At 38.1% G+C, this 15,773-nt stretch overlaps 1 protein-coding gene across 1 annotated transcript in view; it reads left to right on the forward strand.

Moving 5' to 3' along the window:
- VBP1 (VHL binding protein 1) overlaps positions 1 to 15,773 on the forward strand; it is a 61,175-nt gene that overhangs the window by 29,544 nt on the left and 15,858 nt on the right. Inside the window, exon 4 of the mRNA XM_023508563.1 lies at positions 32 to 130. Within this exon, the coding sequence (XP_023364331.1) occupies positions 32 to 130 (99 nt within the window). The remainder of the gene's footprint in view (positions 1 to 31; positions 131 to 15,773) is intronic.

Below are 15,773 nucleotides of genomic sequence, written 5' to 3' on the forward strand. Positions count from 1 at the left end.
GCCTTTTTTTTTTTTTTTTTTTTTTTTTAAGGAATCTACCAACTCTCTAGAGACCAGATTCTTACTGGCAGATAACTTGTACTGCAAAGCTTCAGTTCCTCCTACTGATAAAGTGTGCCTGTGGTTGGGGGTAAGTAAATGTTATAATCACAGCTTACATATTTGTAAGCCCGTGTATTTTCCTCAGCAAAACAGTATTGCTTGAGGTATTTAAAGTATTCATCTACTTTAGTTGAAGGCATGAAGGAGCAGAGATCAAGTACTTCATATTAGAAACTGACTGGAATTAGGAGTATAATGAAGATAGTAAAAGCATGCTGAAGGCTCTCCCAACCAAGATAAAACTGATCAAACGCTATTTTCCTTCCAGCTAATGCTTTACCTCTTTTAAATGTAATAGGAAGAGCAATAGAAGTAAAATAGAAAGTATTGCTGAACTTCGGATAAATGTTTACTTCCCATAAGATTTTAATAGTTCTAGAAAGATAAATCAAAATTTAGGGGAGAAAGGATTATTACAAAAACCTTGAGGTTAGAGTTTATTGTTTTTAGACATACATTTCAATTTTAGATGATTTCATAGACCTCTTCTGTGATTTTCCTATCTTGCTTCTCTTAGTGACTTGACTATCTAGCTAGCTGTCTATTGGTTTTATTACCTCTAGCAAGTTCCCATACAAAGTAGCAGGCAAAGGGTACTTCTCCTGGGAGGATTTCCCTAGGATGATTTCCCCTTGCTGTTGTCCTATATAATCGCCCCTGAGAAACACTCTAGTGTTATGAAAGATGGGCAGATTAGCCCAAGGAAACTCATTTCTTTATCCCTTAGTTTATCTTCCTGGTTTTTGTTAATTGTAATATTTGTAAAGTTTGTACAACATTTACATTTTATTCTATAACCATAATTCCTACACTTATTTAGTCTTAGTTCTGTATTTAAAAGGAAGAATTTAGTGTTTATCATGAAGGTATTTAAAAATACTTTGAAATATGGAAAGTACACCTAAATGTCTCAGTGTTAATGAATTTTTGTATTCAGTTTTTGCATGACCTTTCAATTCATAAATGCAAGAGTTACTTTATTTCAGAAAAGGTAATTTCTATTGTATATTTGAATGTGATTTTTGTCCCATTTCTTTTATTTTGAGGGGGAGTAATAAATATGTATATGTTAGATCTCATTTGTCTTTTCCTAATACCTGTATCTACAGTAGAACTTCTATAAGGGACTTCCCAAGGGATTGTAACAAACTGGTCAACATAAGGAGGATGGTCATCGTAAGGAACTAGGCCTCCTGTACTGTTACACATATGTGGTATATGTCTGGTCTATAAAAATTAGATCAACTCAGGGAGGTGATCAGTTAGGGAGATGGTCAGCTGTGGTTCTACTGTATTTGGTCTTTTTCATTTTGTATAATTTCCTCTGGCCTCTTCCCCATGACTTTGCAGTTCTGTTGTTTTATTGCCTTAATGATCGTTTATTACTTTTTCTCTTTATTTTCTTTGCTGAGCTTTTCTAGTTCTTTTTATTTTTCTTTTGTTTTATGTCTCTCACTTGAATTCTTAAATCCTTGTTTCTCCCATAGAGAAACTTCCCACAATCTTCCTCATCTCATTAAATGGTAGACTCTTTGTCTGTTTGCTTGGAATGAAAACCTTTGCTCAATTTGTGACTCCTTTCTTTCTTGTATCTCTCAGTCAGACCTTCAGCAAACCTCTCTAGATCTTTCTTCCAAATGTATTGAGAGGTCATCCACTTCTCTCTTGTCTGCCTCTACTGCCCTGATCCCAGGTCACCTTTGTCTCTTGCTAGGACTATGGGAATAATGTCTGTATTAGTTTGCTAGGAATTCCATAACAAAAGTACTGTAAACTAGGTAGTTTAACAGAAATTGATTGTTTTATGATTCTGGAGGCTGGAAGTCTGAAATCAGTCTCAGAATCAAGGCTGATTCCTTTTGAGGGGTGTGAGGGAAAATCTGTTTCAGCCCTTTTCCTTAGCTTCTAGTGTTTGCTGACAGTCCTTGGAATTTCTTATTATGCAGAAATAACACATTGATCTTCATATTCATGTCTAAATTTCCCCTTTATTAAGGATAGCAGCCGTACAAGATTAGAGCCCATCCTAATGACCTAATTTAGTTGGTTGCCTTTGAAAGGTTAAATTCTAAGGTGCTAGGGGTTTGGATTCTAGCATATTTTTGGTGAGAGAGACATAATTCAGTATATAATACTCTATTTCCACATAAGGTCACATTCACAGGTACCAGAGGTTAAGACTTCTATGTACCTTTTTGTGGGGGGGGGGACACAGTTCAACCCATAACAATGTCCTAATTCACTTTCTTTAGTCTGATCTTGCCTTCTTAAAGTCTTTCCAGAATAACAGTCAGACCAATCCTTTAAAATCACAATCAGGCCAGGCTGTTATTCTGCCCCAAATCTTCCAGTGTTTTCTCACCTCATTCTGAGGAAAAGCCTAAGTTCTTTGAATGGCTAACAAGTTCCTACATAGGCTGGTACTCACTGTTAAGTTCTCTTAACTGATGTTTCACTTCTTTGCTTGGCCACACGTGGTCTTCTTGCTGGACCTAGACCAGGGGTTCTCAACCTATGGGTCGTGACCCACAGGAACTGTATATAAGGGCAGCAGTATTACAAAGGTTGAGAACTACTGACTTAGACCCTGATGGGAATGGCCCTGCCTCAGAACTTTTGTTCTTCTTCTGCTTGAGCTGCTACAGCAGTGATTTTTCAACTGGTGTGCTGTGAGAGGATCTTAGGTGTGCCACAAAAAATTTTAAAGATGATTAATTAAATTATTTTTGAAAGAAGTACAGTAAGTATACAAATCAACATTAAAACCTCTTTAAATTGATTATATGAGGATGTCATTAAAATAAATAAATGTTTTTATTGTTATGATAAATAAACATTAGCTTATTTCTAAAATGGATTGGGTGTAGCCTTGAAAAATAAGGTTTTAGAACGTGTCCATAGATGGTGCAATGTGACAAAGATTTGCTGATGAACAATGATGTATGTCAAAATCATCCAGAGTGAATGAAGCTGTATGACTCAGCAATCCCTCATTGTGCCTGAAGTAGTAAGGATGTGTAGCTCATACTGAGCATGTCATAGTTCTGTCTAGATTTGAAATAGTGTGTAGTTGGACACAATTAGGGTGCACATCCTAGTTTTAAGACATTTCCAAGTATGTTTAATTAATACCTGTATTTTGAGTTACTTATTTACTTATTTTTATTAATTTTGATTTGGCACTTTTTATCACATAGTGTTCTATTAAAATGGACAAATTTTTAGTAAAGAAACAAAAATGAAAAGATGACCCTAGTGTGGGTGGCACCTGTGGCTCAGTGGGTAGGGTGCTGGCCCTGTATACCGAGGGTGGTGGGTTCACACCCAGCCCCAGCTAAACTGCAACCAAAAAAAATAGCCGGGCGTTGTGGCAGGCGCCTGTAGTCCCAGCTACTCGGGAGGCTGAAGCAAGAGAATTGCCTAAGCCCAGGAACTGGAGGTTGCTGTGAGCTGTGTGACACCATGGCACTCTATCCAGGGCGATAAAGTGAGACTCTGTTTCTACCAAAAAAAAAAAAAAGATGACATTAGTGTATCAAATACTGCTTCATCCAGTACACCAGCAACTAAATTAAAAATAATTAGTCATCAAAATAATGATGATAACTTATAATTCAATTTCATATGTAGTAAAGGAGATCCACCATATCCCACATGTGTAATTGTGGTGAAACATTAGCAAATGCAGCTGTGGTTCCTAACAAATTAAAGAGACGTTTATAACCTAGACTTTCTCACTTGTCTGAAAAGCTGGTGGAATATTTCATACGACTTGCACTCACTAGTACTAAACAAGCAAAAATATGGACCAAATATACAGTGATCTCAGATAAAGCACAAGAAGGGAGTTAACAGTTGTAGAAATCTTAGCTAGGAAAATGAAATCTCATATAATTACAGAATCTGTTATTTTACAGACCTGCTGTGCAATTGTAAAAACAGTGTTTAGAGTACAAAAAGGAAAATTTAAAAATTCCGCTTTCAGATAATACAATTTCTCTGCATGTTAAGTCACAAATGGATCAAAGATATTATTCTGAAAATACAGGATTTCAAGTACTATTTCACCTCAAAGAAGTAAACATGTTTGAAATTCAGTTGGGTGCATCTACTTATATCAGTGGTAAACTCCAACTTTTAGCATTTGGTAGATTGTCTATAAAGAAATCATAGAATAGTTGTTCTTTTTGTTTTTGAGACAGAGTTTCACCATGTTGCCCTTGGTAGAGTGCTGTGGCATCACAGCTCACAGCAACCTCAAACTCTTGGGCTGAAGTGATTCTCTTACCTCAGCCTTCCAAGTAGCTGGGACTGCAGGTACCCACCATAATGCCTGGCTATTTTTTTTTGTTGCAGTTGTCATTGTTGTTTTTTAGCTGGCCCAGGCTAGGTTTGAACCTGCCAGCCTTGGTGTATGTGGCTGGCGCTGTAACCACTGTGCTAACGGGTACTGAGCCTTTTTTTTTTTTTTTTTTTTTTTTTTTTTCGATGACTCTGAAGGACAACAAAGGGCCAGGATATTTTCTATTTGATTGATAATTACTTTAATTCTAATAACTTGTTTTGAGATTCCTGCATAAGCATTTGTAGGGATGGAGCCCCATCCATGTCAGAGGTGTTAAAGGATTTGTTACATTTGTGCAAAACAAGAATTCAAAAAAATTTTTTTTCTTGAGACAGAGCCTCAAGCTGTCACCCTGGGTAGAGTGCTGTGGCATCACAGCTTACAGCAACCTCCAACTCTTGGGCTTAAGCGAGTCTCCTGCCTCAGCCTCCCAAGTAGCTGGGACTACAGGTGCCCGCCAGAACACCTAGCTAATTTTTGGTTTTGTCATTGTTGTTTGGCAGGCCCAGGCTGGATTCAAACCTGCCAGCTCTGATGTATGTGGCTGGCATATTAGCTGCTTGAGCTACAGGCACCGAGCCAGAATTCAAAAAATTTTACACACTGTTTTCTACACAGAGAAGTGCTAGTGTCAAAATCATTTGTGCCTGATTACAAAAAGTCCTAGATGACACTATAAAAAGGATTACTTACATAAAAAGCAGGCCATTGCAATCAAGATTATATACAGAATTATGTTCCTCAGTGGATGCTTCTCATATGCAGCTCTTATCGACTATGGAAGTGAGATGGTTATCTCCCAGAAGAATTCTATCAACATTTTATGAATTGAAAGAAGTATCAAGGTTTTTCAAAGTGCAACATTCTAAAGTAGGCAATTTACTTTGTGAGGAGGTTTGGTGTAATAAACTTGCATTCCTTGAGGATTTATTTCAGTGTTTGAATACTCTTAATAAAAGTATGCAGGGAAATAATAAAAATATTCTCACATCTATGATAAAATTAATGCTTTCAGAGAAAAATTACTGGTCTGGAAGGAAAAGATTAAGAGAGAAAATACAATGGAAATATTTAAATGAGTGAAAAGTATACACTGGATTAAAAAAAATACATATATATATATCTTTGAGACAAAGTCTCATTATGTCGCCCAGTAGAGCACTGTGGCATCACAGCTCACAGTAACCTCAAACTCTTGGGCTCAAGCGATTCTCTTGCCTCAGCCTCCCAAGTAACTGGGACTACAGGCACCCGCCACAGTGCCCAGCTATTTTTTTTTTCTGGTTGTTGTTGTTTAGCAGGCCCTTGCTGGGTCAAACCTGCCAGCCTCACAGTATATGTGGCTGGCGCTGTAACCACTGAGATACAGATGCCAAGCCTCGATAGAAATCTTATTGAACAAAGTTTACAAACTTCAGATTTATTGTACACAAATTTTGAAAAATATTTTCTTCACCTATGCTTGACATAACATCTCTGGTTTGGGTGAGAAATCCCTTTGTTTTAAGTGTGTGTTCATCAGCAAATTTAAATATTACAGAGGAGGAAGATTTAACAGAAATAAGAAATGACAGGATTGCAATTAAAATATTCAACAACAGATATTACAACCTTTTGGTATCTCTCAAGGGTGAATTTCTAAATGTTACTAAAAAAGCAATAGAAATACTTCTTATATTCCCAAAGTCATATTTGTGTGAAGTGAGCCTTTCTGCAGTGAATAATATTAAAAACAAAAATTGATCATGGCTAGAATCCTTAGAAGAAGACTTATGTCTGTCCAGAATTCAACCTTGCAGAGAAGATATTTTAAAAAAAAGCCAAGCTCAGCTATCCCATTAAATGTTACCTTATAATAAAGAGAAAAGTAAATAAATGTAAACTTTTAAAATTTTTAATTGTTATGTTTTTATTACAAATTATAATAAATTGTTTTATTTTTTGGCCATGATGGTAAATTTCGTTTGTGTTAATAAATCAAAAAAGATATATTCTTTTTTTACTCATTTTTTAAATCAACATAAGTGTGCCGCAGAATTTTAACTATAAATGTGTGCTGCGAGACAAAAAGGTTGAAAAACACTGTGTTAGAATAATGCTTTTAAAACATGTCGGATTATGTCACTTCTCTGCTCAAGACTCCTGGTTTGCCTGTCACCTGGTGTAGGATATAGTCCCATCCACAAGCCATCCCTGTGCACTCTTGTGCATTGTTTCCTCTCATTCTTTTGGTCACTATGCTTTTAGCTGGCAGCATGATCCCACTTTCAAGCTGTGTTCTGTGCGCTTGATCCTTTGAGTTCTCTGACCCAACTGTTAGTTCATTTAGACCCCTGGCTTTTAAACACAATCTCTATGTTGATGATTTCCCAATATTTTTCTCCAGCCCTAACCTTTCTCAAACTTCAGACTTATATATTTGTTGTCTGTCAGTATCTCTTTCTGCCATTCTGTTTATCTTGCTGTTTTTCTTCAGAGTACATTGCACTCTCTGATCTGTTGTTATTTTTGGTATGTTTATCAGTTGCTTGGCATATAATTAACAAGTTCTCACTAAAAATTTTTCTTGGATGAATGATGTTTTGGGTTATTTTATTAGAGTTCCTAAATGCAAACAGTTAAAGAAGCAAATAGGACAGAAAGTTTTCTTTGGGTTTTTAAAATTTTTATGGGTACATAACAGTTGTCTATTTTTATAGGGTATGTGTGATATTTTGATATAGGCATATAGTATTAATGAAGTCAGGGAAGTTGGGGTATCTATCACCTTTCGGAACATTCCAATTCCACTCTTTTAGTTATTTCTAAGTATACCTTAACTTATTGTTGATTATAGTCACTTTTTTGTGCTAACAATTATTCTTCATTCTGTCTACCATATTTTTGTACCCATTAACCATCCACACTTTCTTTCCCCTTTCAGATATCCTTCCCAGCCTCTGGTAACCATCATTCTACTCTCTGTCTTCATGAGATCAGTCATTTTTAATATTTAGCTCCCACATGTGAGTTAGAACATACAAGATTTGTTTTCTGTGCTTGGGTTATTTCACTTAACATAATATTCTTGAGTTCTATCCATGTTGCAAGCAGCAGGATTTTGATCTTTTTTTGTGGCTGTGTAACATTCCATTGTATATACTTACTACAATTTCTTTATCCATTCATCTGTGGATGGATGCTTAGGTTGGTTCCAAATCTTTTGTGAACAGTGCTGTGATCAACTTGGGAGTGTAGATATATTTTTGATATACTGAATTCCTATTCTGTGGATACCAGTAGTGGGATTGCTAGGTCATTTGGTAGTTCTATTTTCAGTTTTTTGAGGAAGCTCCATACTGTTCTCCACAGTGGATGCACTAAAATGTTATTCATCCATGGTCAGATGGGTAGTTTGCTAATATTTTCTCCTATTCTGTGGGTTGTCTCTTTGCTTGTTCCATTGTTTCCTTTGCTTTGCAGAGGCTTTTCAGCTTGATGTGATCCCATTGGTCCAATTTTGCTTTGGTTGCCTGTGCTTTGGAGGTATTACTCAAGAAGTCCTATCCAGACCGATGTCCTGAAACGTTTCTCCAATATTTTGTTCTAGTAATCTCTTAGTTTTAGATCTTACATTTAAGTCTTTAGTCCATTTTGATTTGATTTTTATATATGGTGGGAAGTAAGAATCTAGTTTTCATTGTTCTTCATATGGATATCCAGTTTTCTCAGCATCATTTATGAAGAGATTGTCCCTTCCCTGGCATACATTTTTGGCACCTTTATTGAAGGTAAGTTCACTGTAGATGTGTGGATTTATTTCTGGGTTCTGTCTTGTTCCATTGGATTATCTTTCTTTCAGTTTTTTTTCATGTTCTCTTCAATTTCTTTCATTAGTGTTTTATAGTTTTGATTATAAATCTTTTACTTTTTTGGTTAAGTTTAAATCTAGATATTTTATTTTATTTGTAGTTATTGTAAATTGGATTACTTTATGGTTTTCTTTTTCAGATTATTTACTGTTGGCATATGTAAGTACTAGGGATTTTTTTTTTTTTGATTCAGAGTGTCACTGTTGTCGTGGGTAGAGTGCTGTAGTGTCATAGCTCACAGCAACCTCAAACTCATGGGCTTGAGTGACCTTCCTGCCTTGGTCTCCTCAGTAGCTGGGACCACAGGCATGTACCATAATGCCCAGCTAGTTTATTTTTAGTAGGAAAGAGGTCTTGCTCTTGCTCGGGCTGGTCTTGAACTCCTGAGATCAAGCAATCCACCCACCTTGGCCTCCCAGAGTACTAGGATTACAGGCAAGAGCCACTGTGCCCAGCCTATACTACTGATTTTATATGTTGATGTTATATTGTGCAAGTTAACTGAATTCGTTAACTGGGCTAAATGTGTGTATGTTAAAGCACTGGAAGGGACTCTTTTTGCCCTTATCCAGTAGTACATTTTTTCTGGAGGTGGGAATAGGTGTTGCTATAAATGGCCACGCCTTGTACCCTCCCCCCAGACACTCTGTAAGATTGCATCAGTATATAGTATAAAGCACATACAAACCTCCCTGTCAACAGGTGGTACTTTCAGAAAGGAATAGCTGCAGTTCCTAAGGAGAAGCACTGGAATGCCCCAGGTGGCAGATGGGACCTAGAGCTGTCATATGAGTCCTTAATCACTGCCACAACCAAGGCAGCTGGAAGGGGCTACTGGGTTGGGTGGGCTTACCTTCTGGCTACACAGAAACTGGCAAGTTAGCTGTTTTAGCTGGGGTCAGAGGTCTGCTCCCAGTTTCTGGGCAGTACCTTACCAATGAGAAGCTGGAGTATCACCCCAACCTGGAGGGCAGGGTCAGAACCAAGCAGGCAGGTGGCAGTTGGGGCTGGAGGGTGGAGTCTTGGCCATGCTAGGAGCAGGGTGCTCCTTGGGCACTGGTTCTACAGATGTTAGGTCAGATGGGCTGAGGTTATTATCCCAAAGAAACCAAAGGAGTGGGGGGGGGGCCTTTCCCCACCACATTCAATGCTTACAGCAGTTGCCACTCAGGGCAGGGCCTACAGTACCCCAGCATGATTTCCTCTAAGCTGTGACTAGGGTGGAGCCAGAACAAGGCCTTCACACAGAAGCCTTTAGCCTGAAGTAGGATTGCAGATGGCAGGCTGAACCGAAGGAGAGTTGAGGGTCAGGTCCAGGCAGGTTGGAAGCTGCTGGCCCTTGGAGGTCAGAATGAGGTTGGGCAAGTGGTAAAGGCTATTTCTGAGGTTCAAGGGTCCTGCCGATCCCTGGCCAGACTTGCAGGAGTCTTAAATCTGCATGCCTCAGCTTTGACCTGCTGAGGCATTCACCTGGATCCTTTTGGGTCAGAGCACCCTGCGTTCTACACTATAGGCGTAAAGCACCTGGCTTTAAGTTCCAGGGTATGGCTCAGGAAAGCCACAAGTCAGTCTTCCTCCCCTGCCTGGCATAGTCCTAGTGTAGTACACCTGAGAAAGTATGGCTTCAGTTGTCTAATCCCCATAGCACCTTTTGTGTAGTGCAGTATCCGTGCATGGACTTCAAACAGGATCCCATCTGTGCAAGTAAGAGTTTGGTGGGTATGCTGGGAGTTGTCCTGCAGTGTCTATGATGTTTCTAGCAGCTACATTTTTTGCCTACCAGGGCTTGGGCTGGGGACCCCTGGATTAATAAACCTGTTTGTTGGGAACAGTATCTTCCTGCTTGGAGCCAAATTGAACATAGATCTACCAGTTGGGCACCACTGAGACCCCCTCTCTATGGCACTAAAAGTCCCCCATGCTCACATGGGCTGTAAGTCCACCTACCATTGCCCTGTGTAAAGTTTTACTGGATTAAGAGCCTCTTGGAAAAAGACCCAGCCTATTCTACACCTACAAGTCTTATGCAGGGAGTGACTTCTGTGGAAGGAGGGTGTCCTGAGTGAGAGAGACACCTCTCTAGAATTTCACAATGAAGGCTGCTTCAGAGATGAGAGACTGTGTGAAGGACACTGCCTACAGCTTTCACTTCTTTACCCTGGAGTGTCATGCTGGGAGGCTGCCTCTAGTTTGCCATCTTTTTCCTCTGAGGAGACTTTTTATTACTGCTCTTATCTCATTACTTATTATTGGTTTATTCAGGTTTTGGACTTCTTTCTGGTTCAATCTTCATAAGTTGTGTGTGTCTAAGAATTTATCCACTTCTGTGTTGCTCATAGTAGTCTCTAATCATCCTTTGAATTTCTGCATTATCAATTGTAGCGTCTTTTTTTTTTCTATCTCTGATTTTTATTTGGTCTTCTCTTTTTTTCTTAGTCTGACTAAAGTGTCAATTTTGTTAATCTTTTTTAAAAAACCCACTTTTTGTTTTATTGGGGGGTTTTTGGGGTATTCTTTGGTTCTAATTTCCTTTATTTCTGCTCTGATCTTTATTATTTATTCTACTAATTTTCTGTTTTTCTGGTTCTTTGAGGTACATTGCTAGGTTGTTTATCTGAAGCTTTTCTACTCTTTTTTTTTTTGGAGATAGAGTCTCATTCTGTCACCCTCTGTAGAGTGCTGAGGTGTCCTAGTTCACAGCAACCTCAAATTCCTGGGCTCAAGTGATCCTCTTGGCTCGGCGACCTGAGTAGCTGGCACTACAGGTGCCCACGACAACGCACAGAGATGGGATCTCGCTCTTGCTTAGGCTGGTCTCTAACTCCTGAGCTCAGTCTGCCCACCTTGGCCTCCAAGAGGCTTTTCTGCTTTTTCAATGTAGGCACTTAATTGCTATTAACTTCCCTTTTATTATTGCTCTTGCTGTATCCCACAGGTTTTGTTATTTTTTTTTTCATTTTCATTTGTTTCTAGAAATTTTTAAATTTGCTTATTAATCACTTCATTCACTCACTGGTCATTGAGGAACATATTGTTTAATTTCCATGTGTTCTATACTTTCTGGTGTTCCTCTTGTTAATAGATTTCTAGTTCTTTCCATTGTGGTTAGAGAAAGTAGGTATGATTTCATTGTTTTTGCATTCTTTAAGACTTATTTTGTGGCCTAACATGGTCTATCCTTGAGGATAATCCTTGAGCTGAGGAGAATGTGTATTCTTGCACTGTCAAACAAATTGTTCTGTAAATGTCTAATAGGGCCATTTGTTCTACAGTGCAGATTAAGTGCAGTGTTGCTTTGTTAATTTTCTGTTTGCACGATCTGTCCAGTGGTGAAAATGGAGTGTTAAGATCTCCAGGGATTACTGTATTGGGGTCTGTCTCTCTAATTAATAACATTCACTTTATATATCTGAGTGCCCCGATCTTGGATGTATTATATTTAGAATTATTATATCCTCTTGCTGAGTTGAACCCTTTATCATTATGTAACTACCTTCTTTGTCTCTTTTTACAGTTTATGTCTTGAAATCTATTTTATTTCATGGAAGTGTGGCTACTTGTTTTTTTTTTGTTTTGTTTTTTTGTTTTTTTTTTGGTTTCTGTTTCCATGGAATATCTTTTTTCATCTTTTTATAGTCAGTCTATGTGTGTTTTATAAGTGAAGTGTGTTTCTTGCAGACAACATATGATTGACTCTTTCTGTTTTTAATCCATTTAGCTACCTATGTCTTTTCACTGGAGAGTTTAGTCCTTTGACATTCAGTGTTACTATTGATGTGTAAAGACTTACTACTACCATATTGTTACTTGATTTCTGGTTGTTTTGTAGTCATCCCTTTCTTTCTTCCTTACTTTTTTACTGATAGTGTGTTTTGATTTTTGGTGTTTAATTTTGTGTGTATATCTGTTGTAGGTTTTTTGATTTGAGGCTACCATGAGGCTTGCAAAAAACCTTTTTAAACATAATACAACTCTGATTATAACAAATAAACAAGCTAAGAGAAATCTCATAGAAATTCTGCCCTTTAAGTCCATACCCCACCTTACTTTTTAACTTTTTGTAGTTTCCATCCATAACTATTTACACTATCTCTCAAAAAGCTTTTGTAGTTATTATTGATAAATTTGTGTTTTAGTTTTCTGACTGAAGGTATAAGTGGTATACACTGTCATAGCAATAGAGTATTCTGTTTTTGTATACTTACTATTACCAGTGAGTTGTTTACCTTCAGATGATTTTTTTGTTGCGTATTAACATTTTTTTCTTTAGATCAAGAGTGGAGAACTCCTTTTAGCATTTCTTTTTTTTGAGACAGGGTCTTTGTTGCCCTGGGTAGAGTGCTGTGATGTCATAGCTCACAGCAACCTCAAACTCTTGGGCTCAAACGATTCTTGCTTCCAAGTAGCTGGAACTACAGGTACCTGCCACAACACCCAGCTGTTTTTAGAGATATGTTTTCACTCTGGCTCAAGCTGGTCTTGAACTCCTGCGCTCAGGCGATCTACCAGCCTCAGCCTCCCAGAGTGTTAGAATTACAGGCATGAGCCACCATGCCTGGCCTCCTTTTAGTGTTTCTTATAGGATAGGTCTGGTGTTGATGTAATCCCTCAGGTTTGTTTGTTTTGGAAAGTCCTTATTTTTCCTTCATGTTTGAAGGATGTTTTTGTAGGATATAATATTCTAGGGTTAAGATTTTTTCCCTTCAGCATTTTAATACATCATGCTTCTCTCCTGCTCTGTAAGGTTTCCACTGAGAAGTTTGTGGCAGCTTCCTTATTTTTTTTTCTTTTTTCTTGCTTCCCTTAGGACCTTTTCTTTATCCGTGACCTTTGTGAGGTTGATTATTAAATTTATTGAGGTAATCTTGTTTGGATAAAATCTGCTTGCTTTTTCTATAACCTTATACCTGAATATTGCTATCCTTCTCTATGTTTGGAAAGTTCTGTGTTATTATTTTGTCAAATAAACTTTCTATCCCAATCTCTCCATTCTTTCTTTAAGGCCAAAAACTCTTTAAGATTTGCCCTTTTGAGACTACTTTCTAGATCTTATAGATGTGCTTCATTCTTATTACTTCTTTTTTTTATTTTCTGACTGTGTATTTTGAAAAACCCCATCTTCATGCTTCTGTTTTTTCCATTCTGTTGTAAGACTCTGATACACTTCCCAGTTTGCCAGTTGAATTCTGAAGCTCTAGGATTTCTGCTTGATTTTTTTTTATTGTAATCTCTTAGTTAAATTTCTCTGATAGGCTTCTGCATTCCTTTTCTGTGTTGTATTGAAGTTTATTGATCTGAGTACAGATGCTTTGAATTCTTTGTCTGAAAGGTCATGTATCTCCATCACTCCAGGATTGGTCACTGGTAGCTTTTTTATTTCATTTGGTGAGGTCATGTGTTCCTGGATGTTGTGTTCTTGATGCTTGTGGATGTGCATCGATGTCTGGGCATTGAAGTGTTAGGTATTTACTTTAACCTTCACAGACCCATCCTTCTTGAGAATACTTTCCAGATAATCAAATAGAATTGAGTATTGTGATCTAAGTCTTTGGTCACTGCAGCCATATCAGCACTGGGGGCACCCCAAGCCTGAGAAATGCTGTGATTGTTACAGATTCCACCACCTTGGTAGACTTGGGTAAGGCATAGAAGAATTCCCTATATTACCAGGCAAAATCTCTCACTCTCTGTGCTGGGCTGCTGGGATTGTGGGAAGAGGGACGTGGGCATTTCCTCATGGCCACCAGTTCCAGATCATACCTAAAGTCAGTCCAGTCTCACTCAAAGCTTGTGATGACTGCTGCCTGGTAGTGACTCCTAGGAGAACTGGGTTCTTCTTTTCAGGGTAGCATGTTTCCTTCTGGCCCAGGGTGGGTCAAGAAATGCCATCTAGAAACCATACCTAGACTCAGGGGCCTCAGAAGTCTGCCTAGTACTTTATTTTACTATGGCTGAGCTGGTACCCAAGTTGCGGAACAAGCACAGCAGTAGAAATTACCCCAAAACTGCAGCTTTTATGGCCCGACTATCTTAAGAATTTAGTCCAGGTTCCAAGCTGCTGTTTGTCAGCCTGTGGTGGACATAGGCAGAACTTGGGTTTTGGGTGGAGAATTTCCCTGTGGCCAGGCTGATCTAAACGTTCCTGCCTGTGGAGAGTGGAAAAATTCTACCTTTAGACTATGTGGCCCTGAGTTTTGATGCAACACCCCATAGTCACCTCACTCTCCCTCCCCTGGGCACACAAATTCTCTCTCCATTTGGTGCTTAGGCATGGTACTACTTGGGGATGGGATAGGGGTAGGTAGCATTAGCAATGCAAGACTCTTTCTGCCTTCTTCCATGCCTTTTTCCCATGATACAATGTTATAGGAGGTAGTGTGATCACTGACTTGATTTTTGTTTCTTTTGGAAGGTGTTTGTGTGTTGAATTTGGTGTTTGTGCAGAGGGATGATTGCTGGAGGGTTCTATTCCTACATCTTGGCAGAAAGTTTTACAATAGAAAGCCACAAGTTTTTGTTCCATCCCCAGATACAGTCACTTTTAATCTTGTCTTTTTATCTATATGTGCATAAATATTGGGAGTTTGTAGTTAATTGTTTTTTATAAAAATGAGATTATCTAATTTGTTTAGCAGCTGAATTTTCACTTTACTTTCTTATGTCACCCTTGGTAAAGTGCTGGGGCATCACAGCTCACAGCATCCTCAAACTCTTGGGCTTAAGTGATTCTCTTGTCTCAGCCTCCCAAGTAGTTAGAACTACAGGCGCCTGCCACAATGCCCAACTATTTTGTTGTTGTAGTTGCTGTTCTTGTTTGGCAGGCTAGGGCTGGGTTTGAACTCCCCAACCCTGGTGTGTGTAGCTGGTGCCCTAGCCGCTGAGCTATAGGTGCCAAGCCTGATTTTTCACTTTTCATGGATATTTTCCCTTTTGAGTAGACACAGAGTTTGCCTGCTTAATTTTATTGCCTTCTTAATATTCTGTGGTAGGGTTATGTGATAATATTCCTAGGTCAAGTGATATTTAGATTGTTTTAATGTTTCTTATAATATGAGCTCTGCTATATTAAATTTTTGTATGTATAAGCTTATCCACAGAGACATATTTTGTATGCTTTTTTGAAATGGAATTTTTGTGTCTAAGAGTATGCATATTTCACATTTTGATAGTCTTAAATTGCATTCCAAAGACTGTACCAATTTTATATCTTCTTCAACAGTATATAAAAATAATCATTTTATTGACAGGTTCAGCCACATTTTTAGGTTATGGCCAGTTTTATAGGTGAAAATGGTATCTTACTGTAGTGTTTAATAAGATACTGTATGCACAACAATTATGAGAAAGACATGATGGCTATGTTAGCCAGTTGGATGAGAGTTTTCCAAACTGCATATGGAAGCAACACACTGTATCCTATGATAGAATTAATGTACACAATTATGATCTAATAAAAAATAAATTTAAAAAAAAGA

Source organism: Otolemur garnettii, unplaced genomic scaffold, assembly GCF_000181295.1.
Source record: "Otolemur garnettii isolate 467f Iridium unplaced genomic scaffold, OtoGar3 scaffold00259, whole genome shotgun sequence".
In the NCBI taxonomy this organism is placed as follows: domain Eukaryota; kingdom Metazoa; phylum Chordata; class Mammalia; order Primates; family Galagidae; genus Otolemur; species Otolemur garnettii.